This window comes from Phacochoerus africanus, chromosome 7 (assembly GCF_016906955.1).
Source record: "Phacochoerus africanus isolate WHEZ1 chromosome 7, ROS_Pafr_v1, whole genome shotgun sequence".
Lineage (NCBI taxonomy): Eukaryota > Metazoa > Chordata > Mammalia > Artiodactyla > Suidae > Phacochoerus > Phacochoerus africanus.
Genome location: NC_062550.1, coordinates 70351449 through 70376425, shown reverse-complemented (window position 1 = coordinate 70376425; position 24977 = coordinate 70351449). Strand labels below are relative to the sequence as shown.

The following is a 24977-nucleotide window of genomic DNA, read 5'->3' as shown; positions in this document are numbered from 1 at the left end:
GGCCAGGCCAGGCCAGGCCCGTGTATCCAAGAGCTTAACATCGTGGTGACCAAATGCAGCTTCACAGCTCGCATATTTATGCAAACAGCATTAATCTAAGCACTGAGCCTGAAAGGCTTTGGAGGCTCAGAGGCCTTGAAAAGGGAGAAGCTGGAGCATAAGTGGAGGGGGAAGGGGGAAGGTGGGGGAGTGTAGCTTTGGGGTCAGACCACCTCCCTGAGATTTTTCTCCCCTGACCTCTTCCCACTCCGGGTCCCCAGGCCTGGGACCACCTTTAGCTTCTGGAAGCACATCTCTTTCTTTAGCTATGACCTTGGACCTGCAGTCACGGTCCCATTGGAGGGGACTGAGTGCCCCCCAGAGCCTGGCCCCGCCATGCAGGAGGCCACTGGGGTCAAGGGAGTGGGTCTCCTATTGCAGGGGGGGTGGGGGAAGGCTGCTGGATTCCTCCACTCTGCCGGAGATGGGACAGCCAGAAGGTGTCAGAGCCTGAAGGAGGAAGCGAGGACAGGTCTGGAAATACTGACCGGCCTCCAGAAGGCTCTTAGTGGAGAACATGAGCAGATTTTCTGGGAAGTACTCAGACCCCCTCTCCGTTTAAAGGACATATGTTATGGTAACGGGGCCGCGACGTGGATAAGCAGAGGCAGCATAGAAAGAACCATTGGTTTAAACCAACCTGCTTTAAGGAAGAGGGAAGGGGTGTGACCTCAGCTTGGGGTCGGTGCTGACAGGCAGCAGGTGATGCAGTCTCTAGAGTCAAAATTCATACATCGAAATGTAACCCCAAGGTGATGGCCCCAAGGAGGTGGGCCCTTTGGGAGGTGACGAGGGCAGAGCCCACATGAGCGGGATTGGTGCCCTTGGTGGAGACTCCAGAGAGCTTGCTTGCCCATGAGAGGACCCAGAGAAGCAGGCAGCCTGCAACCCCGCACAGGGTTCTCACCACAGCCTGACCATGCTTGCACCCTGACCTTGGACGCCAAGCTACCCAGGTCAGGGTACATTTTAATAGCCCGAACTAAGACAGAAGGCCACCATTCAAGACCAAAGACTTTTCTGCTGAGGTCTCACCCAGCAGGTAATCCAAAAATGGATAATAGAGAGTTTCCTGTAGCTCCGTTTTATGACTATGTTCCCAGAAGGACCCTGCTTGCCTGGAACAGGAGGGGATGGCACCAGTTCTGTCGCCCAAAGACAAACAGCAGGGCTTGGTAGATGGCTAAGTGCCAGACTAGGAACAGGGCGTTTCAAATCTCCCCACCCCTCACCCACGGGAAATTTGAGTTGTCTTGGGTATTAGATTTTCTCCATGTCTAAGAGAAAGGGTGGGAGGCGACGGCTCTAATGAGGGTCCCCCGAGGGGAGCTGCTAGGCGGGGAGTGGAACGAGCCAGTGTAAGTCAGGCCTGCTGTGTAGGTCAGGACCTACCCCGGTCAGGCCTGGTCTTCAGGCTGCTTTCATGGGTAAATCCCCTTTATCCTTTGTGCCTTTATGCCTTCATTCATTTGCTCACTTGTTCATTCCTTCATTCATTAATTCAACAAATATGTGTTGAGCATCTGCTTCAGGAGGAGCTTCATTTATATGAAAAAGGTATATTTTTCACACAAGGTACATTTATATGAAAGAGACAATGACCCCTGCTCTTTGGAGCCTGCATGTTAGGGGGACAATAAGGACCACAATCAATAAAAACAAACCAGTAAACCATGGGCCATATCTGAAGGTGACGACTGCCTTGAAAAAAAAAAATCAAGGCAGAGAAGCAGGAGATCAATAGTGTCGTGGGTGGGGGCTTGGTCATCCCAGACGGGGTGGGGAAGGGGGTCCCAGCAGGTGATGTTTCAGCCTGGCCTGCAGAGCCAGGTCCCCTGGGAGGGGTCTCTTACCTTCAGAAGGAACTTCTCCTTCTCACTCTTGATTTGCTGCTCCATCTCCTCATAGAGGTGCTGGATTTCTTCATCATAGGCAGCAATTTTCCTGCAGAGGCCACCAAAGGAGAGTCTGATGAGAGTCCTGTATCTCCCAGGGGAGCTCTGGGCGGTGGGATGACCATGCAGGTCAGGTTAGCCAAGGCTGCCGCGTGAGCTTCTCGGGATCAGCTGACCACAGAGGCCCAGCAGGACCCTCTGCTCCTCCTGTCTCCTGGCCATCACGCTCAGTGGTCCACATGCTCCCTGGGAAGCATCTCCTGTGCTCTGCTTTATCTCCAGTACCACCACCACTTTTCTGCTTGGTTTATCCCTTTCTCTTTGGATGTGATCTCAATGCCCGGCTCCATCAGCATCGTCTGAACTGTACTCTTCCGGAGATTGTGTGTGGAACTTTGTGTGACCCTCATTTCTCATAAGATCGCAAAAGGTTTCACAGTGAACCTACAAAGGAAGGGGGCCACACCTGTCCAAGGGCTCAGGGCATGTCAGCGCCGGGCCGTGGGAAGGGTGGAGGCTGGCTAAGCGCCGTACGGCAGGATGAGCACCCTCACCCTGCTCCCAGCACCCCCTCCTACTCTGGGGAGCCCCACAGGACAGGAAGTAAGGAGCGGGGTGCTCTGCTCCTACAGGGATAGAGACAGATGTAGTTCTGGGGACAAGGTTTGCGGGCCACCCCCGAGGTGGTTCTTCCTTCTCTCCCGGTAATAGATCCTCTTCCAAGGGCTTGGCCAAGTTCAAACAGGAAGGACCAGGGGTTAGCATCTGAACCAAGACTGGAAGTGATCACACATGACGTTCCCAGGGGATGGCTTCTTTACCCCTCTTCTCTCTCTGCCCCTCCCTCCCTGCCCTCTTTCCTGTTAAGGGAACTCCAAGCTCCAGTGAGTGGGCTGGTGCCATGGCTCTCAAGATCTGTTCTGAACACGTCACATACACACCTACCGTAAATTCGGCCACCTGCCATTCTAAATGCAAATGCTGGCACCCCCTCTGTCCTTAATTCATGCCAGGAGGCTTTTATAATTGGGGGAAACAGCCCTGGTTCTCAATTTGTAGAGGTACCAGGGAGATTTCAGAAGGAAACTTCAAGGATGGGAAAGTATTTATTCCCCTGAACCATCCATCATTTTAACGCCCACCTATGTCCCTATGTTCCCCTGGGACACAGTCCAGGGCCAGGCCTTCCCTGATGCCCCAGGGTGCACCCCAACCCACCAGCCGCCGCTTCCCCACTCCCTGTGCCCTCGTTCCCTGTGCACCACCCACCGTTTTGACTGGCATCTTTCCAGTTCTACAGAAACCACAAAACTGACCCAGCCAAGGGAACCTGCGTGGGTCTGCATGGTCAAGGTCACTCATCAGTCTGAGTTCCTTTCTGGGTTGTACCCCCAAGACCATGAACCTGACTTCGAGTGAGGATGGCATTGGCCTGGGGCGTCCTGAGCAAGAAGAACCGCTCTGCAAGACTCCTACCAGCTCACACTGCTTTCACCGCCGGGCTCCCTGTCCCGGGAGTAACAAATGTCTTTTTGGCTGAGAGAGAAATCTCTTCTTGATAAATAGTGAATATTTGGAACGTTTTTACCTTGGTTCTAAGCTACCCCGTAACAGTAGCAAGAAATTCTTGGCGAGAAATAAGGAGCCGAGGCACCTGCTGTTGAAGAGGAGCCCCTCGGGGACAGAAATGAATACAGCGCAGAGGAACGTTCAGCAAAAGAGACGGTCTTGCCTTGGCCCCTGGGATCATCTTCCTGTGCTCGAAGAAATTCAGATGCTAGATGGCAAACGCCATCAAGGAAACTTCAGAGACAGTGAGTCCAAGTATCTAAATACTGGAGAGCTAATGACGTGAGATGCGAAAACCTTAAAAATAGATTTGGCGCTGCCAAAGCAATCCTAATGACGGTCATTCACATAGGCTGTGTACCATTTAGGTCTAATAACCAGGCAGGGCATTAATTCTACACTATTATTAAATGTGTTATATTAACTTGAAGTTTTATTGGATTAAATTAATACACTCTATGCTTTTCGTGCTCACATGTCAGGTTTCTTAGTTATGAGATAAGTAATTTTGCAAAGTGCTAAAAAAAAAGTAGGGAAGACAGGAGTAGCCTTTGAAGGGCGCCTCGTCCCAGCCTCCATCGCCAAGGATGGGCCCACCGCAAGGAAGCCTGGGGTTCAGGCGGGCATCAACAATCCTGGGCCCACATAGACTCAGACGGGAAGCTCCTACTTTGGAAATGCTTTTGAACAAAGCTGGCCTCCTGGGAAGCTGCGGAGGCCTCAGTGACCTCAAAGGATGAGACTCTCCGCCCTGCCCCGCTCCCTAGCTCAGGGCCGGACACAGGAGCCCCGGGACTGGAAACATTAAGGGGCCGTGCCCACTAATCGCCTCACTAAACCATGTCTGAAGGCTAGTGTTCTGATCCCAGAATCAGTTCATATCCTCCATGTGACCTTGGGGAAGCGCTCCAACCTCCCCCCATCACAGGGAAGCACCAGCCCCGGTTCCTCCCAGCCCTGTCACCATGAACAGGCTTGCAGGGTTTGGACCTGCGAAGCACTGAAGAGCTGTGAGGGATTATTTAGTATCATAATTACGATCATGGGCTGCGGAAGTGGGGGAAGGGAGCAGAGCTCCCCAAGGGAAGGAGGGTCTTGGTTTCAAGGATAAAAGGGCTGCTGGGTTTGGAAAGGGTCAGAGGCCATCGGGAAGATGAAGAACAGAAAACTCAGTCAATAAAACCGCCTGTCGGCTCAATCCATTGGAAACACAGGCTGTGTGTGAGTGGAAGCAGCAGAGACATAAGCCAGCATTTGTGGTTCCCCTTGGCGGCTGCAGAAGCAATAATGGTGAGAGAGATTCTCAAAAGATCTGCGCACCTGGCTTGTGGATTTCCAGCTGGGCACAGCACGTTCTGCCATCAGAGGAAAGAGGCAACCGATTATGTTTGTTTGTTGTATACCCCTTTGCGGCCATGATTTCTTTTATTTTTCTTTCTTCCTTACTTCCTTGTTCCTTCCTTCCTTCCTTCCTTTCTTTTCTTTTTCTTCCTTTCTCTTTCTCTCTCTCTGTGTTTCCTTCCTTCCTTCCTTCCTTCCTTCCTTCCTTCCTTCCTTCCTTCCTTCCTTCCTATCTTTGCCACATCCTAGGCATATGGAGGTTCCCAGGCCAGGGGGCTGAATCAGAGCTGCAGCTGCCAGCCTACACTGCAGCCACTGCAACGCCAGATCTGAGCCTCCTCTGGGACCTACACCTCGGCTCACAGCAACACTGGATCCTTACCCCACTGTGTGGAACCAGGGATCAAATATGCGTCCTCACGGATCCTAGTTGGGTTCACTCCTGAGCCTCAATGGGAAGTCCGTGTTGCCACGATTTCTAAAACCGCTCCTGTTGCCGGCTGCTCACAGACACAGACTTTGACATCTTTTCCGTGAGACTCCCATCTATTCCAACTCACCCACCGCCTTCTCGGACCTGAGGATACTATATGTCTTCATTTGAAACGTTTCGTTTTCAAGCCCTGAACAACTGTTTCCTTGGGGTTTGTCTCAACTAGATTCTGAACACTCAGACAGTTATGTCAGCTTCAGGGCCTGTGCCCAAAATGGTAATGCTGCAAATCTCTAAGAAATACATTTCGGTTGGAGTGCCCGTTCGTGGCGCAGTGGTTAACGAATCCAACTAGGGACCATGAGTTTGCGGGTTCGATCCCTGGCCTTGCTCAGTGGGTTAAGGATCCGGTGTTGTTGTGAGCTGTGGTGTAGGTTGCAGACGTGACTGGGGTCCCGTGTTGCTGTGCCTCTGGTGTAGACCGGCGGCTACAGCTCTGATTCGACCCCTAGCCTGGGAACCTCCATATGCCGCAGAAGCAGCCCAAGAAAATGGCAAAAAAAAAAAAAAAGAAAGAAAAAAGAAAAAAGAAAAGAAATACATTTCGGACTTTGGACACCAAATGCAGAAGTCCATAGACCACATCGGGAAAATTCCAGATTCCAGGAGAATTGAAAACATTCAAGGATGGGACATTTGTCTGATCCAATCACCTATTGTTTTCAGGGTTAAAATCCTTGCCGCAATAACCCCACCAAGTATTTACCCGGGAGTTCCCATTGTGGCTCAGTGGTAACAAACCCAACTAGTATCCATGAGGACAAGGGTTCGATCCCAGGCCCTGCTCAGTGGGTTAAGGATCTGGCATTGCCATGAGCTGTAGTGTAGGTCACAGACAAGGCTCGGATCCTGTGTTGCTGTGGCTGTGGTGTAGACTGGCAGCTGCAGCCCTGATTCAACCTCTGGCCTGGGAACTTCCATGTGCTTCAGATTTGGCCCTTTAAAAAAAAAAAAAAAAAGTAGTTACCCAAACTAGGTTAGAATACTTCCAGTGATAGGGAATGCTGGGTCCCTAAGCAGCTCTTTCATTTTTGGAATAATCTGGCTCATAGAAATATGTCTTTCTAAGACCTTATCCCTCCTCTGCAGACTGGCCATTCATGTATTTTAAAACAGCTGTAAGATTTCAAGGAGTGGCCTTGGGTTGAGGCCGTGCCTCTCTTCTTTCTCCAACCTTGAAGTCCCTTCACCAATCCTTCTACTCCTCTCCAAAGGGGCTCCAATTTAACTTTCTCAAGCCATGGCGCCCCAAACTGAAAGCCCAGAGCATGAGGTCTGAGGGATGCAGATTAGATTCCTCTTGATCTAGTTGTTGCAGATCTAGTCCTGCAGCCTAAGGTCATTATCTTTCCTTGGCAGCCATATCACAGCTGATGAATGTGGCCTCATTTGTCAACTAAAACCTCCAAACCCGAGGGCTCTGTGATTGTTTTGTTCAAAGGTGGTGCTCCTGAATCCTCTGTCTCTCACCTTGTGCTTTTGCCATTGTTGTCTTGGATTTTGGCAAGATCTCAAATGCAATTCTGTTAGACTTTATGTTTATTAGATTCAGTCTGTTTTTCTAGACGGTTGCTTTCTTAATGGTTCCCAACTGGTGATTCAGTGTACTCAATGACCTTCCAAGTCATGTTGATATTTTAAATTTTCGCTCATAACGTAAGCTAAATAATCTTTAATGTTGGCTTTGATTATTTAACTTATCTGAGAGTTACTTAGAAGAGCATTTGCTAAAATATATAAACTATTGGTTTCTAGTTTTATTGTATTATAGGAAGAGAACATGATGGTCATGTATTTACTTTTTGGAACCTATTAGTCTTTCCTTTGTAGCGCCACGTTGTCAATTTTTACGTAAGTTCTATGACAAGAACTGTATTCTACTGCAGGGCACACAACTCCACATTCATCTCTTAAATCAAGCTTGCTGGGTGGTGGTTTCAAATACTTTTCGTATTTAATGTGCTTTCTGTTTGACTAATGTGTCAAATTTGAGATAAGTTTGTCAAGGTTTTCTAAACATCTTCCAAGGTCTTGTTTTTAATCAAATGCTCTTAGTTTTTCTATGTTTCTGCTTTTTGTGTTTCGCTATGTGGTTTGGTGCATAAAGATTTATAGCCGTTGTCTCTTTTCAATGGAGAGAGAGAGACCTTTTTAATTACTACAAAATATTCTTCCTTATTTTCCTTAATTCATGCCATTGAAAAATGTTGAACAAGACACGGAGAACAATCTGTAATAGAGCTCTCTGAGCTATTAATTAATAACATGTGGGCATAAATATGTAACCTGTTTTCTATCCGCCATCCGCAAAACACTCCCCTCCTCTAGGGAAGTATATAATGATTTGACTCTATGATATCTGTGCCTGGTTATTTTGAACAAGTAGAGGAGGAGACGGAGAAGGGAAGGAAAGTGACACGGGGACAGACGGGCACATGTGAGAAGGAGCCAGGGAGGGTGAGCAGGAGTCAGCAGCACTAACATGTATCATCTTTCTATCTCAACATGATGGCTGGATAAGCCCTCTTGCAGAGTCCAGGGCTGTCTAGGTCATACCCCCTGCTGACAGCTGCAGGTGGCTCAGAGTTTATTAGACCCAGAATGAGAAGGCTTTAGTTAAAATCCTGGTTCTGACATTTATAAGCTTTCTGCCCTTGGGCAAGTCACATTAACTCAGCGAGCCTGAGGTTTTCTGTATCTGGAAAATCACATGGTCATACCTACACGAGACAGAAGTCCTGGGGACTATTTAAGATACTGCATGTGCAAATGTCTAGACGATCCATCCATCACCGTCACCACTGAAAAGTATTAATAAAATACTTTGTAAAGCAACTTTCTGGGTAAAATAATTTAGACTTGCGGAATGGTCTCTGCACACCAGGAATTTACTATTTATGAACTCCAAGTCCATGCTAGAGTGGTGGGGAAAGGAATACACAGAAGAAGCCACACACCACGAAGGAGCCCCCACTCCATGGTGCCTTCCTGAGCTCCAGTGGACATAATCCTGTGACCAGAGCCTTGGCTGAAGCAAGTGGAGGGTGCAGAGTTCTCAGGGGGAAGTTAAGAAAGCCTGAGTCCAGGAAAGGGAGACTTTCAACAGTTGGGGGAAGAAGAGCAATTATGTACTGAGGATGGTCCATGGGCGGTGATGGATCTTGAAAGGATGGGACCTACTGAGAGCCAGGGTGAAAGGTCCAGGTCCAACCTCAAGGATGCGTCTGACTGCGGCAGATGCTCCCTCTCTGAAGGATGATTCTGTGTGTGTGTGTGTGTGTGTGTGTGTGGTGTGCAAGTGCCTGGTACCAGGAGTATTGGAGATCTCAGAGCAGGACATGTGGGAAGGAAGTAGGGCTGGGAATAGTGATTTCCATGTAAATACAAGGCATAAGTTCCAGGAGGCCTTCAGAGATAATTTGCAGGGAGCAAGAACTTACCCTGCCAGCTTCCCACAGGCACGGCGGAAACCAATTAACCCTCACAAAGTGCACGGCACACAGAGAGTTAAGATATCACACTAGACTAAAGCATTAATGCTCAGTACCACTGGGGTTCCCAGCTAGTGGCCCACAAGCCAAGGCCTCCTTGCTATACAATAGTACTTGGTCAAACAGTGTTTTCCTGTTCCCTCTCTCCTTTGCCTTCACTTGGGAACAAAGGGTCTCAGAAAGTCATCTGATCCGGCTTCTAGATTCTAGGCAGGGTGTGCCGAGACCATTCCAGGAAAAAAGCAGCATCTTCCTGACCTAAATGAAGGTGCTGTCTTGACCTGGGATAGAACAAATGACATTTGTCTACACTTTTAGATAAATTTCAGAAGCTTGAACTCAAGGCAGAGCTTCAGCAATGGCCTCTGGCCTTGGAGACCAGTGTTCTGTGTTTCCATGTGGACGGGCAGTGGTCTGAGTGTTAGAACCTCGTTTGCAGAATCAGTGAAAGGCAGATGCAGGGAGAGGAAGAATCCCCTCCCATCACAGGCTGTGAGCTTGAATGGCTCCAGTAGCCACATAATGGAAATGAGAGTTGAGGCAGTGAAGTGGCCGGTCTGTGGTCCCCAGGTTCCCCCAGCCCAGAGGGTGGGGGAGAACCCAGGCCTGGACTCTGGTCCCATGTCCAGCTACAGTACCACACTGTCCTCCCAGCATCCTTGGTTTTCTTTTCTTTCTTTCTTTCCTTTTTTTTTTGTTTTTTGTTTTTTGTTTTGTTTTGTTTTAGTGCTGCACCTGTGACATACGGAAGTTCCTGGGTTAGAGGTCGAATCACAGCTGCAGCTGCTGGCCTATACCATAGCAACACTGGATCCTTAACCCACTGATCAAGGCTAGGGGTTGAACCTGCATCCTCACAGATACTACATAGGGTTCTTAACCCACTGAGCCACAACGGGAACTCCTCATCCTCAGTTTTTGTTTTTGTTTTTTTGCTTTTTAGAGCCACAGGTGCGGCATATGGAGGTTCCCAGGCAAGGGGGATGAATTGGAGCTGCAGGCACAGGAACGAAGGATCCAAGCCACATCTGTGACCTACATCACAGCTCCTGGCAAGGCCAGATCCTTAACCCACTAAGCAAGCCCAGGGATCGAACCTGCCACCTCATGGTTCCTGGTTGGATTCATTTCAGCTGCGCCACAACAGGAACTCCCGTCCTCAGTTTTAAAAGTGACAACTCCAAACATCTGCATTTAGGATTGTCAGCAATCCCAACTCCATCTGGAGTCTGTCAATCCTGGAGTGAGCCCGCCTGGAGCAAGGACTGGAGCTGACTGACTGCCCTGCTGGGCAGAGGGCCACGGTCATGGAGGCCGATCCCTTTCCCCTGTCTCCCCCACCCCTGCTCTTTATGCCCTGGTCACAGAGTGAAGACCGTGGTCCAGAAACATCTCAATGAGTCTGCTCTTTGCCAGAGAAGTTCAGCTTCCACTAGCTTTATAGTTGGGATGAGAACAGTCCTGAAAGACTCAACTCACCACTGCCCCCTGCTGCCTTCTCTAGGCAACTGTGGTCTCCAGCAGGAAAGGGAAGCTCTTACTAGAAAAATCCGCTTAGGGTTCTCTTGTTCCCCTAAAATCAGTCTCTCTCAGTTTCTCTAATGCCCCTCTGTCTCTGTCTCTCTTTGTCTGTCTGTCGGTGTCTATCTTTCTCTCTCTCTCATACACACACACACACACACACACACACACACACACACACGATTAGAGCTGAATGAAAGGAAAACATAAAAGTTTGTAGAAAATTCTGCAAAGGCTGTAAAATCGCCAATTGGATTTTCGAGATGGATGGTTTCTCCCTAATTAGATCCTGCTGCCTTGTATAAACCAACTCTGCAGCTTTATCCCACCCTATAAAGCAATCCATTTTTCATTAGTCAGGTTTACAAATCATGCCCACGGTGCAAACGGAGCACAAATCGCCCTCACCTTTCCATCTGCTCTCAGATAACAATATGCCAATAAAAATACATGTGCATGACCGACCCGTAGCCTCATCGCCCAGAGCCCTCCCCGAGAGCTTCGGACCTCCAGCCCAAGGACAGGAGCAGAAATACAGGCTGGAAGGGCACCCGCACCTGCCGTTTGCAGCCTGATACCTTCTGGAAGAACAAGAGAGGGCAGCATTTTCCAGTATGGTCTGGGGTCTGTCTGCCTCAGGAACCCCAGGAAATTTGTGCTAAAATGCACATTCCTGGGCCCCCAAGGCAGAGTGATGTGGAGTCTCTCAGGGAGAGATTGGGGAATCTACCTTTTAACCCAGACTCTCTGGCCATTCTGAAGCAAGCCAGCATTCAAGAGCTCGGCAGCTAAGGCACCAGTGGAGCTCAGGGCCACCGGCCTTACATATAGGATGCTTTAATCGCTGCCCACCCAGGAGGCAAGGCCAAGGAAATGAGGACCCTCCCCCCATCACATCACAGAACAGCAGTTCTCAGGATTGTGTCAGGCACCAGGTGTCACAGACAGGGCTGCCTGACAGGCTGTGAGCCACTTTCCCCCCTGGTCTGGACACCCTCTCGGAGCTGAGGAAAATCAGTCTAGACAGAAAGCCGCAGGAGCTGCAATTTAAGGGCCTCCTTGCTCTGGAGAAACTGTCTGAGGCTTGAATCAATCAGCTGGACCAGGAAAGACCGTGCAGAGGAGGAACTGATCCCAAAGAGCAGGCAGGGAGGTTTGCCAAGCCTGTCAAGGCCAAGGGTGGTCCACTGAGGATGCCGCACAGGCGGCCTGGGGGGCGTTCCCAGGCTACGAGCCGCAGAGGATAGAGATGGAGCTGCCTTTGATCTAGAAAGCACTTTTCTTCAAAGAGCTCAAAGCACTCTCCAGACACAGCCTAATCCACTCTTACCCCCAGCCTTGGGGTTAGATCTTGGCAAGGAATCAATCAGGTCAATTCATCTAGCAGATGCCAACTCTGGTCAAGTTTAGAATCCCTCAGGATGTTTCATAAATGCGGACTTGGAGCCCCCAAGCCAAGGGCACGGGGCCCTCCTGGGTTGGGGTCCCCATTCTGGTCCAAGGGCCGAAGCTACTGTTGCCTCAGACAGCATCATTCTCCATCTGGACAGCGCCAGCTTTTTTCCAGACCAAAGTCACTAGGCAGGTTGCTTTCTCTGGCTAAGGAATTCATGCATGTGATGGCCGGAAGGTCTTCCTCATGCCAAGCTCTGCCTCCCGAGGGGGAAGGGGAGGTTCTTTAAGCTTCGGCATGGTGCATGCAGAGAAGAGCCGTTTGCTTGCAGTTGGATCCCCTCCTCCTTGGAGGGAAGTGGAGGTGCAGAGGGAGTGTACTCCGCTCTGGAGGGGCAGAGGGGAGCTGGGCTTTAACTCGAGGCCACCGCATTCAACCTTGTCCCGCGCCCTGCCCCACTGGGCTGTGGCTGTTTCCCACTGGACCCGCACCAAACACTGAACCCAGATTCCAGCTCAGATCTGAGATGTTCTCGGCTTCTGCCCCCAAGGACAAGACGGTGGGAGGTGGAACTTCCCAGACTCGCCTCCTGGCCCTCCTCCCAAATGCAGGGTCAGAAATTAAAACCCGCGGCAGTGAGAAAAGGCCCCGGGTTGTCTGACATGGCCCAGAACCCGGGTGCCCTGACATCAGCTTTGGGATGCCAATCCCAAGCACTGCCTGGATGTGACCTTGGAGGCTGCTGGGATGGGGGACTCTCCCCCACTCTGCAGCGAACCTGTAACCCCGAGGGGCACGGGCAGTCTGGGGAGCTGGGGCCAGGACTCCTCCCAGATCAGTCGTATTTCTCTGGGTACCGTGGGAGGAATACATGAGGCGTGTGGCTCAGAAACGGAGGAGGAAGCCAAGGCCGCTGCTGCCAATGGCAACGCTGTCTAATTGTCTAGTGTTTCGACAGCACAGGGATTCTCTAATCAGCTTTGCAGCGGCATTTTTATGGCTCTGCCTCCTTGGTCTGATCATAAACTCCTTAAAGATGGGCCTCTGTGTAGTGTGTGCTTAGTTCAACCTGGCACTGAGTCAGTGCCTGTGACACGCCAGCTACTGGTCGCACGCAACTGTTCCCCAGTGCCCAGCCCAGGGCAGCACATGGCAGTCAAGCCTCAGTGCGTCTCTGGAACAGTGCTTGTTTCCCAGATGCAGCGACATGTTAGCCCCTGTGCCAAAAAGCCAGCTTGTAGAGGAGCCTGAGAGATGCCCCAAGATCCCCTGACTCCAGCCTGAATCAAACCATTCCCCAGCCCTTCCTTCCTCCTCCACCACCAACCAGAGTGCGCCCTCACCCCAAACAACCTGAACCCCAGCTTGTCTCCTAGATGTCCTGGGAACCGTTGGCCTCAGCCTGAGCCATTTGGAAAGCCCCCCACCTAATCATTCTGTAACCCCATGGGGGTTCCAGTTTCTTCTTTGACTTTTGAGCTGCAAGGATCTCTAGGGATCACGTGGTCCAGGAACAACCTGGAAGCAGGATGTGACCAACTCTTTTCTTTCTTTAACAGAAGAGAAGAGAACACAAATGACTCTAACAGAAACCCTCGGAGGCCGTCACAGCTAATGAGGGTGAGCACATTTCATGAAAATCTTGAGTAATTCACACAAATGAGTGTGTGGGAGCCGCAAAGTCAAGCGCATTTCTTCTGGTGAGTCATGATCAGAAAGTCTGAGAAACCCAATCCCATTCTTGAATGTTGCCAGTAAGGAAACGGATGCTCAGAGAAGTGAAGCAAGCTGCCTGGGGTTACACAGCTGGTTAGCAGCAGGGCCCAGGCAGGATCTTGGGTGGCTCCCATCTCCTGCTTCAGGGCTCTGCTCAGCCTAGGCCTCTGGTTCTGCACTCGGAGGACACCCTGAAAAGGCACTGCCAGAGGGACCCCCAAGCCCACCTGAGCTCCCCAGCTGGAAGCTGGCTTTGCCAGCTGACCGGGGCAGGTGTGGTTGCAGGGCCAGAACACTTGGCTGAGCTAATTTTGCCCATACAGCCGAGAGTGACTTTGACTTTCATCTCAAGGACTTTTAAACCATCATTAAGTGGGGAGAAAAGCACCAATGGAGGCCACTGGGAGATGGACTAAGGGCTAAGAGGCTCTGGGGCAGGCTTTTCCCTGTGAGGGTGCAGGCCAGCAGCGGAGCTCCCTGCAGATGAGATTCAGGCCCTGAGCTGCATCACTGCAGCCATTCAGGCCCTCGCCTCCTTAGGGAACAAGGAAGCCATCCCCTCTGGAGGGGTCACCTGACTTTCCCTGTGGCTCCTCGGGGTGATCGATGCTGGGCTCAGAGAGGAGGGGTGGCAAGGGGCAGAAAATAATCCAGCCCCTCATTTTACAGGTGGGAAAACCAAGGCTCAGAGAAGCCTAGGGGCTAGAACCAGGTCACCAAGCTAGCTGGAATGCAGATTCGGTGGGGCTGGGGCGAGGCCTGAGACCCTGCATTCCTGGGATGCTGCCAGGTGATGCCGCTGCTGATGCTGCTGGTCCACGCACTAGACTTTGACAGCAAAGCTCCACATCGTGTCGTCTGGGAGAGTGAAGGAGCCTTATGCTTCACCTCAAACTCTCCACTTGGCCAGACACACCCTCCAAGACTCACACACGTACTTATTTAAAGTAATAACAAATGGCACTATTTTACCATTCATCGAATGCTTACTACGTGCCAGCATGCTTCCAAATCCTCACAAGTCAATGAGATGGATACTATTACCATCCCTGTCTTACAGGTAAGGAAGTTGCCGCTCAGAGAGGTTAAGTAACTTGGCCTAAGTCACACAGGAAGTAGCAGAGCCAAGATTCAAACCTGGCTCTGTCTGACCTACCGCTCCTCTCATCAACCCTTCCTCTCCGCGAGCCTTGGCAGCCCTGCCCCAGAATCTTCCTGCTACACCTCTGAATGGGGCCTTCCTGCCCCAAGACAGGTTGAGGGGTTTCTAATGGGTCTTGGGTGCCAGGCTATTTCACTGTGAATCCTGGCTCTGGCCCTTACTTGCTGTGTGTTGTGGGGCATGTTACGCATTCAGGGCCTCGGTTTCCTCATCTGTACAATGTGTATAATGATAAAGAGTCCACGTGACCTAGTGTAGACTACGTATTTAGGATAGAGCCCAGCCTAGTACCTGTGAGCGAGGGCTTAGGAACATATACATATGATGACAGTCGCAGGGCCTCGGCCCCCTCTGGCATCACAGCATATAAGGCAGAAGAGACATTTCTGGTTTTCATGCATCTGAGACCGGTACCCACTTTTTCAGGGCGCACTCCAGCTCGTTCTTCTCTTCATGGGCTTCTTGGAGCTGCAAGAAGATTCTGGTCAGGAAATCCTCAAAGTTGGACAGCAAGTGAGGTTCATCCTTCTTCAGCTGCAGCCAGAGCTGCTTGACGTCACTTTCACTGTGAGAGAAGAATGAGCATGAATGTGGGAGCGTGGAAACGAGGCTTGATGGGACACACAGAGGCCCCAGCTGTGACCCTACAGCCAGAACATCACTGTCATGGCCGTCAGTGTGGTGACAGCAGCGACTGCCCCTTACCAGATGCCTGCTGCCTGCTGCCTGCTTTACGCATCCTTGCTCATTTGCTCTCCAGGAACCTGGGGCAGGTGCATCTATCACCCCTGTTTATGGTGAGGATGAAGATGAAGAGATGAGTGAACGGTCTCAGATCACTTAGCAGGCAAGTGATGGAGCCAGGAGTCAAACTTGGGCCTGTCTGGTCCTGTGCTGGTTTCCTTAAAGGCCACATTTGCCTGTTCTGTTCCATCTCCCTGGACCAGCTAGTGGTTCCGAGCACCCACAGCCGTGGGCCAGGAGCATCTCTGAACACCAGGAACAAGTGGGAGGATGACGGCCTGGAGCTTGTGAGGACAGACGCTGTGGAGCTGAAGGAGAGAGCCTGTCGCCCCAGGAAGGACAGTCCCCACAGCTGAGAGGGAACGATGTGCCCTCTGATGGATGGCAGAAAGCAATTGTCACCGCAGGGAGTAGAAGGGAAGATTGCAGCGCCCCACTGGGGCCTGGAGGCGGCAGGCGTGACTGACAGGCGAGAGGAAGGGAAGGAGCAGGTCTGGCAGATGCGTGTGCGCACACGGAAAGACCAATGCAGAGGCCGGAGGGTCGAGGGCCAGCAGAGACACAGACACAGAGGGCTCTGCGGGGCTCATGCGGGCATGCTCAGCAGAGGAGACACTCGGGGTTATGCGGATCAGGGAGGGGAGGGACGGGGTTGGGGACACATCATGGACATTGCTCTCCCTCTGGAGAAACTTAATAATCTACTGTCAGTGCCCAAGCTGAGCCAGAGAGCCACCTGATTTACACTCTATTAAATTCTAAATCTACTATGATCTGAAGGTAGCCACCACCAGGGATCCTCAGGATAAAGACTGAAATCCTTTGTGCCTGTGTAACAAGCACTATATTGGAGGAATTTTGCTGAAAAATGATACCTGATAGTGCCATGTTAGCAGTGTGTCTGGGGCATAGATATTACTCTCTGTACCCAACAGAGAAGAGGCCCACTGAGGAATGAACCTACCTCCGTCAGTTGTCCGACCATCTGTCCAAACATCCCTCCCTCCCTATTACCTTCCCTCGTTCCAATCTATCCAAACATCCATGAACTCATCTGGACCAACCATCCATTCACATCCATCCACCCACCCACCCATTCATCTATCCATCCACCTCTCCATCCATCTACCCACCTACCCATTAATCCATCCATACATCACCTCTCCATCCATCTATCTACCCATCCATTCATCTACCCATCCACTCATCCATTAATCCATCCATCCACCCAGCCACCCATTTATCTATCTACCCACCCATCCACCCACTCATTCATCCATCCATCCACTCATCCATTTATTCACCTATTCTCCCACCCATTAATCCATCCATCCAGTCATCCACACTTCTATCCAACCATCCACCCACCCACCCATTAATACATCCATCCATCCACCTCTCCGTCCATCTCTCCACCCATCCATTCATCTACCCATCCACTCATCCATTAATCCATCCACCCAGCCACCCCCGTTTATCCATCTGTTTGCCCATCCACCCACCCATTCATCCATATATCTACTTTTCCATCCATCCATCCACCAATCCATTTATCCACCCATCCATCCAACCATTCATCCATCCTCCCAGCCACCCATCCAGCTATCCTTCTACCCACCCATCCACCCAAAAAGTATTTATTATTTGTTGAAAATCTAGCACTCAACTGGATGACATGAGAGATCTGGGAAACAAAAGAAGGGGAGATAGAGAGCCTCTCTGTTTTCCAGAGTGAGTTCCATTTTCTCCACACAGAACATGTGGCTATCTGCTCTACTGCACCACAGAAACAATGGCGATGGAACAAAGAATTCAGAGATAAAAGGGTCTCAGGTAGATACAACCCTGACCTCCCATCACTGCGGCAGCTTGCCCCATCAAGAAGTAAATGCATCATAAAATCAAGATCTACCTCGCTGGCCCTAATCTGTTCCCATCTCCTAGGTTCCTGTTGGAGCCTGGCAGAAGCCAATCGGGCTGGAGCCTCCAGTGGGATGTGCAGACCCACCTGACACTCTTCCAAACCTCTCTGAAACACCTACTAGTCAAGGCCACATCATCTCCCTTGAGATTTCTGGAGAAGGGACAAATCTTTTAACCCTGCACAAAACATAAACCAAGGCCTATAGCTGCCAAATCACTCAGCCCGTCGGAGCAGCAAGAAAAGCTGGGAGTCTAGCACTTGGGGACCATGCCAAGGCCACTCATCGTGGAAGGATTTAGGGGTGCAGGGCAAGAAGGGCTTCTGGGAGGTCAGTCTATCCATCTCCCTGCTTCCAGAACAACACAAACCATCTTGGTCGGTGAAATCCTTAAAGACCTCTGAAGTCTTCACAGGCTCCTCCATCCCCTCCTCCACGGTCCTATGGGTGGACGATTTCCCGCACGCTGCAGCATAAGCCCACTCCCTTCTTGTTTAACCTTGGTGACAATGGCAAGGGCTGGGCACCACCATCTGTGGGTCAGGCTTTTGTAGGCAGCTCTCAGAGACTTCTCATCTGCAGGCCAGCTGTGTTGCGCACAGGCCTTTGACAAAGATGAACTCTGATGTGAGAGTCCTGCCTGGAAGGCGGCTGCCCCGGATGTGATGGGCCGGTGGAGGAGTACCTCTCTTTTGTGACAGTCCTTTGGCTTGCCCACACCACCCTCTCCTGCCCCGTCCCCCAGGAGGAGGCTTCACGGTGTTGCTGGCCTGGGCCCTGTGCCATGGCCTTGTTCTTGGAGCAGCCAGGTCAGCTGTCCCTTCTGGGCTGCACAGGCTCTCACCAGCCTTTCTCAGCTTGGGCACAACCTTAAAGGTTCTTGGAGTTATACATACTTTCTTGCTCTGCGCATGGTATGAACGCCCCTCTCTCCTGCTTCTTCTTTATTGCCCCCCTAGCAGCCCCCCAGTCTCTCTTCTTCCTGAGCTCCAGACACATCACCTCCAGTAATCAGGGCAGCTCCACTCTCCACTCCTCAGGAAACACACACCCAACACAAGACCTGGAGACTCCAACACGAAGAGGCAAAAGGTGATGGGAACGTGGGTAGAAGTTCCTTCATGTTTTTCAGGCCACTGTCTCGTTTCTGCCAGCTACAGCATCACTTTATTTCTTTTTAAATGTCTGGGCTTAAATCTATGTGTCTCTCTCTAGCCCAAACACTTTTTGCAATCAGTCAATCAATCAATCAATAAATAGGGGTATTGTGTTTTGTTTGAAATTGCAGCCATCTAAAATTGTCAGTTGAGAGGTTCCCACTGTGGCTCAGCAGGTTAAGACCCTGACATAGTGCCCATGAGAATTTGGGTTCAATAGCTCAGTGGGTTAAGGATCTGGCATTGCTGCAAGCTGCAGCATAGGTCACAGGTGCAGCTCAGATCTGGAGTTGCTGTGCCAATGGTGTAGGCTGGCATCTGCAGCTCTGATTCAATCCCTAGCCCAGGAACTTCCACGTGCTACAGGTGCAGCCCTAAAAAGCAAAAAGAAAAAAAAAAGAAAAAAATTTGTCAGCTGAGCTTCTGATTATCTGAGGTATGAGCTGGTAAAAACTGGTTCACTTCCCACCTTGGCTTCCATACCCTGTGTGGTTTGGCTCAGGATCTGACATGCAGATGCATCCACGTAAGTGGCCTTTCCCAAGAGCTGCAGCCCCAGGGGCCCAATGGAGGTGGAGGTGCTGGTGAGCTGATGGTGACAGGAAGCTTAGGCAAAACTCTCTGAAAACACTCAAGGCCTGGCCCAGCCCCCTGATGGGTGAGCCCCCCTCAGGGAGTGAGGCCGAGCCTAGGACTGTGCTGATTGCGTGGAGCAGGGGGTGAGGAAGAAGTTGGAGAGCAGGGGAGAGGCGTGTTTCCCATGAAAATAATGTAAGAAGCAGAGGCAGTGCCCTAGGCAGGTCACGCAGATGGGCCACGGCCAAGGGCAGGCTGCATGGAGGGAGTGGCCAAGCTGGAAGCAAGGAGCCAGGGCCAGACTGAGTGCTCAGTAAGCGTTAATGGTTGACCAGGGCGGATGAAGAAGTGACTCCTCGGCTGGGCTCCGTGCCCCGAATGACAGTCACCACTTACTCTTCCAAAACCTTTTGGGCTCCGAGCCTGTCCATCAGCCTCTGGAACTGGGCTTCCTCATCTTCATCCATGTCACCAGGGTCCTCGTCCCCTCTCGACTGATACACCTTCTCTGTCTGGAGCTGGGCCGCCTCCTCAGCGTCATCGTCCTGACTGGGTTTATTCTGGCTGAAGAAGAAGTGACCTGGGAGATGCACGGGCACAGCTCGGGGTTAGGCAACTCACCCGGGGAGACCTTGGCCTGCTCAGTGGTCAGGCATCACCTGAGCTTCAGCTGAGAGAAGAGACAGGCAGACCCCCGCTAACAAAGATCCTTGGGTACCATGCGGTGGATTTCCTACTTTGGTGAAATTCTGCCAGAGATGCTAGAACCCAGGAAAGGCAGGGGGCATGACAGGGACCACAGCACCTTTGTGGTTCGCATTCCTTTCGACTCTGGCTTGGAACTGTCTCTTCATTGATTCCATCTCTAAACAAGCCCCTCCCTCGCACTCCAGCAGCCTGACTGCTGCTGCTGTCTTATCACCTAGTCCTCCTACCCCCGGCATCACTGGGCTGCACATTTACAAGTCAAGAAAAATTCCTGAAGGCCAAGAAAGGCATCAGGTACTTCTAAGGCAGTATCTGGCCTCTTGCGTGAGGCTGATTTATCTGGCCTGTATTTGCTCTAATCAGTAGCTGGTCACTATGGGAGCTGAGAGTATATCTCGTTTATCTTGTTCTCGGATTTCAGCTCTTTTTCCTCCTTGTTACCTTGAGAATGACTGGTCCATCCAAACCCTTTACAAATTCTTTTGAAAGCTGGTGCCCTTCAACCTGGAAGACTGGTGGACATCAACTGCTCTGTGGTCCACAGGCATCTCGGCAGAAAAGCAGAGCCCGCCCATCCCATCTCCGCTGCCCCTCTCATGCCGAGCCTTCCTCCAGAGCTTCTCTGCTGGCTCCTTGCCACTCTCCAGTCGGAGGGGACCTGGCAGTGATAGCGCGATGGGCACCCAAGGAGCAGGGGTGTGCATAGTGGAGGAGGACATGAGAAAAGACGCCCAGATGACCCACTACCTGGAAACTTTGGGAGGCAGGAAATCGTGTGCTACTCAGGCCCTCAGAGCTGGAGGTGCTTACATAGCTTGAGGTCAACCCATAGCCTGGGGCCCCAGCCTCCATCAGCACTTACTGAATCCAGTGGTGAACTCCCCTGGGGTCAGAAAGCCATTGCCGTCAGCATCCAGGGCATCGAACACATCCTCCAAGTCCTCCAGGCTGAGGGGCAACTCCTTATGGAGCCTCTGCAAACAATCCAGACCGGGTGCTGGTTAACACTGCTCAGCACAGAAGGCTGCCTGGGGGCAGCAGCGCCTTCTGCCACCCCCCCCACAAAAAAAGCCAGAAGCAAGTTTCTGAAGACGGCTTCACCATCCTTCTCCTCTCCTGAATATTAGGACAGCCACCATCTAGCGGTGCCTACTAAAGTGCCAGGCAATTTGCCGGGTGATTTATAAATAAATAAATATGTGTATGTGATTGCCCTCATCATGTATAATTTCTTACAGACATATATTTGCATTTCATTCTGATGCCAATCATTTGAAGTGGGCATCCTTTTCCCTATTTTACAGATGAAGTTAGATGATCCGTCCCGAGGTTGCCGAGCCAGTCAGTGACAGTGCCAGGGTCAAACCCAGGTCTGAGTCCAAAGCTGGCACAACTATAAAGGACCAGAACCTGAAATGGGACTGAATCTGTTTAGGATCAGACCTTCCCGACATGGTGCAGGTCAAGATTAATGAGATCATGAATGTAGAGAATAGGACACGACGCCTGGCACAGAGAAACCGTTCAGTGAGGAGTATCGGGAGGCAGAGAAAGTGAGTGAGGTTGGGAGATGGGGGAGCAGGTCCACTGACCCCTCGCCAGGGTCACTCAGTGTGTGAATGGCGTAGCCAGATTTCGCAATGCTCTTCCCTGTCTACCCAAGCCTTCCCTCTGCCACGCCACCTCCCCTGTCACCATGCACGTGTGGGTCACACTCGCAGAGGCTTCCCTGATGGAGGCCACTCCTGTCCCAGGGCTGCAGTTTCTGTGAACACACATTTTGGTCCTTGAGCTCCTGGAGGATGCAGGACAAGGTCCTTCCCCGTGCGTGAGCTGTACCCATCACACCAGCCTGCGCTCCAGCCCTGCTCCTCCTGCTTCCCAACTCATTCCCCGGAGTATCTGCATCTTCAAGGGGAACTGGCTGAGAGGATGCGTGAGGTCACTGGACCTGCGCCCTGTCCTGGGGCTGACCTGGACCACACAGGGAGAGAAGGGCAGGAGCAAAGTGGTTGGGCTGTGGACACTTCTGTCTGGCCTCTGCCTGATGCGCGGTGGCCTCAGGCCCAGGCTAATTTGCATCCCGGAAGCAGGTGCCCTCTCACACCCTAATCATCAGTATCGCCCAGTGAAGCCTCCTCAGGGGAGCTCGTTAGAGTCCAGCTGACCCTCCCCATTCCTCCCAGTGACCCCAAGGACAGGTGCACAAAATTGCTGAGTGAAAGTGACTGACAGCTGAAGGCAATGCACTTGGGCCACAGGAAGGAAGGAAGGTAGATACCCACCTGGACAGTACAAAGGAGCTGGCAGGTGTGCAAGCCCATAACTCACAAGACATTGAGTTTGATCCTCCGGCAGCTTTCTAGCTGATCAGCCAGAAGGTTTACTTTGGCAGATACGTGCAATAAGGGAGACAACGGTGCCTTACAAAGGTGGGGAGACAGGATGATGAGGAAGCCATTTAGAACCTCTGAATTAAATATGAATGAGTTCTTTTTTTAAACAAAGGAAGGAGAGTGAGCCTGTGTGCAGAGATTCTAGAAGTACCTCTGCTGAGCAAACAGCAGAATCTCTGGCTTCTCAACAATCCATAAATCAGCTGGCTCAAAGCCACAGGTGGAGAATTCGGGGCAAGGATGCAGTCAGTTCTGCAAGCAGGAAGTTCATTAGCTCCATTTGAAGCCAAAGGCATCACATCAGAAAGAAGATTCCAGTCCCTTCCTCAGAAGAACCCTTCCCTCCTCCTGCCCTCAGCCTGAACATGATTCTGAACTTGGACCCAGGAGTGGACCCAGAAATGGGCTAGAAGGAGTTGCAGGCAGCAGGCCCCTCCACTTGCCACACGTGGGTGGGTGCCCTTCCTCTGGTAAGCATCATCCAGGACAGTCTAGGTCAGGTGCCATTCCTGAATCCAACAACTCTTCTGACCCCAAGTCCTTCCCCCAATCTCATCACACACCTAGGGAGTTCCCTGGTGGTCCAGTAGTTAAGACCTGGTGCTTTCATCGCTATGGCTTGAGTTTGATCTTTTGACTGGGACTGAGCTCCCACATCAAGCAGCTGCACGGATCAGTCAAAGGGTGAAAAAAAAAAAAGATGAAAATCCCTTGCTTTCTGGTCTCTGTTTAAATTGGCTTCCTCTTCCTTCCACCACTGAAGACAGGAAGGGCGATGTTATAGCCTGCAAGCCATCCTCGCCCTTTGCCTCCTGGCAAATTAGCTGCACCTCCCAGAGGCCTTAACCTTTCTCCACTGGCCTTACTTGAAAAATCCCTTAGTCTTTTTTTTTTTTTTTTTTGGTCTTTTTGCCTTTTCTAGGGCCACTCCCATGGCATATGGAGGTTCCCAGGCTAGGGGTCTAATCAGAGCTGTAGTCACCGGCCTACGCCAGAGCCGCAGCAACGCTAGATCCAAGCCGTGTCTGCGACCTACACCACAGCTCACGGCAACACCAGATCCTTAACCCACTGAGCAAGGCCAGAGATCAAACCCTCAACCTCATGGTTCCTAGTCAGATTCATTAACCACTGCGCCACCATGGGAACTCCTCCTTTAGTCTTACTAGTCATAATAATTGCTTATTTGTCTTTCTTCTCCAGGCCTGCAGGGCCATGTAAAACTGACTTATCCTGGCCTTGTCCCCTGGGTACCTCGTGCTGTCCACATCTCTAACGCAGTGAACCCAGCCAGGTGGAGGGGACGGGATTTTTCACTGTACGGTGCAGGAAACCTGAGGCTCTGAGGTCTGCCTAAAATCACAAGTGGTGGCCAGGCTGGGATAAAGAAGCAATCTTCCCTTCGGGGCTTCTGCTGTGGTTTAACAGTCCTTCGTTCATCCCTTCCTTAATTCCCTTCTCTCATTGCCATCCGACACCTGCCACCCTGAGGCTGCCTGGCCAGCACCACTGCACCAGCCTTCCAGAATCCTGCTTCACCTGTAGACTCTACCTCCCTTCCACTGCCATCTGCACGGGGAGGAGGGAGAGAGGGGAGGTGGGAGAAGCAGGCTCACCCTCTTCACCCTCCCCATGGCCCCGCCACCGCTTTACAACTCTCCGCTCCTTTAAAACCCTGGCCTCCCTCTGCCACCTTCCAGGTGACTCTAAATTCCTGTTTCTTGGCATCACATCCTCAGGATGCCTCTGTGGCCCTCAGCTTAGGCCAGCGATCCAGATTCTCCCCCACCAAACGCATTTGTCTGGTTCATACATCCCACCTCGGATTGGACCCCCCATTCTGATGGATGTGACTAGTGTCTATTCGTCTGCTCCTTCAGTGGCCTGGAAACTCTGGGAAGAGGGACCCCGTTCATTTTGGCTGACTATTGGGCTCCCAGGATCTGGCCCGATGCTGACAAACAGGGAGTATTTAGATACTTGTTGAATGAGCAAATAATAAATCAGTGGTTGGAGTGAGCACAGGGGGTCCCCCATCCACGGAGTGCTGGTCTGGACCCCACCCAGTCCAGATCCTGACTGCCCCACTGGGGATGCTCGGCAAGGTCTTATCAACTGGGGATTCCAGGGTCTAGAACCAGCAACCGTCCTGCAGCAGCAGCGCCCAGGGCGCAGGTTCCCAGAGCGGGGAAACACGCCATCTCCCGCTGCATCCCAGCCAGACCACCCCCCACCCCCACCCCGGCTTCCTGGTCACCAGCCCAAAGCATGTCTTAGGCACCTTGATGCCAATGGTTGCACAGCTTCGAACACATCTAGGGAAACACTCATTAAGGAGAAAACCGGAAGAGATCCACCTGTACAACCCGATTCAAGTCTCCCTCCTTCCAGCTTCCAAAGCGCCCTGTTCAGACCTCTGTCTCAGCGTCAACCACCGTCTTCCCTGAGGTAGTGCTCAGCCACAGCAAACATCAAGGGCAGGATGGGACTGGGGGCCTGGAGATGGGATTTACCCTGATTCGTGCCTTGATGTCTTGGTTGGGGCTGACGGCTGGGTGTAGACAGGTTTCTCAGCCTCTGCACTGTCGACATTCTGGGCTGGGGCCTTCTTGCTGGAGAGGGAGGTTGGGGAGGAACTGTCCTGTGCTTTATGAAGTTTTTCGCAGCAGCCCGTGGCATCTCCCTCTCCATTCATTTCACTCAAGCACGTCCCTCGACATGGCCAGCTGTCCTCTAAGAGGCAAAGTCACCCTCACTCACTGAGACGGGGCACAAACAACAGCAGCACCAACTGGACACAAATGGAAGGTGCCTTCTCCTGCAGAAATGCCCCTTCTTGATCCCTGAGGCTGAA

General features: G+C 51.6%; 1 protein-coding gene across 10 annotated transcripts in view; it reads right to left on the bottom strand.

The window, feature by feature from the left end:
- The window catches only part of CRACR2A (calcium release activated channel regulator 2A), a 165652-nt gene that overhangs the window by 42696 nt on the left and 97979 nt on the right, over positions 1-24977 (bottom strand). For all 10 annotated transcript variants that reach the window (XM_047787800.1, XM_047787804.1, XM_047787798.1 and 7 more), the window contains 4 exons: positions 20590-20701; positions 19416-19599; positions 15039-15185; positions 1893-1983 (listed from right to left, as the gene is read on the bottom strand). In XM_047787800.1, coding sequence (XP_047643756.1) covers positions 1893-1983; positions 15039-15185; positions 19416-19599; positions 20590-20701 — 534 coding nt within the window. The remainder of the gene's footprint in view (positions 1-1892; positions 1984-15038; positions 15186-19415; positions 19600-20589; positions 20702-24977) is intronic.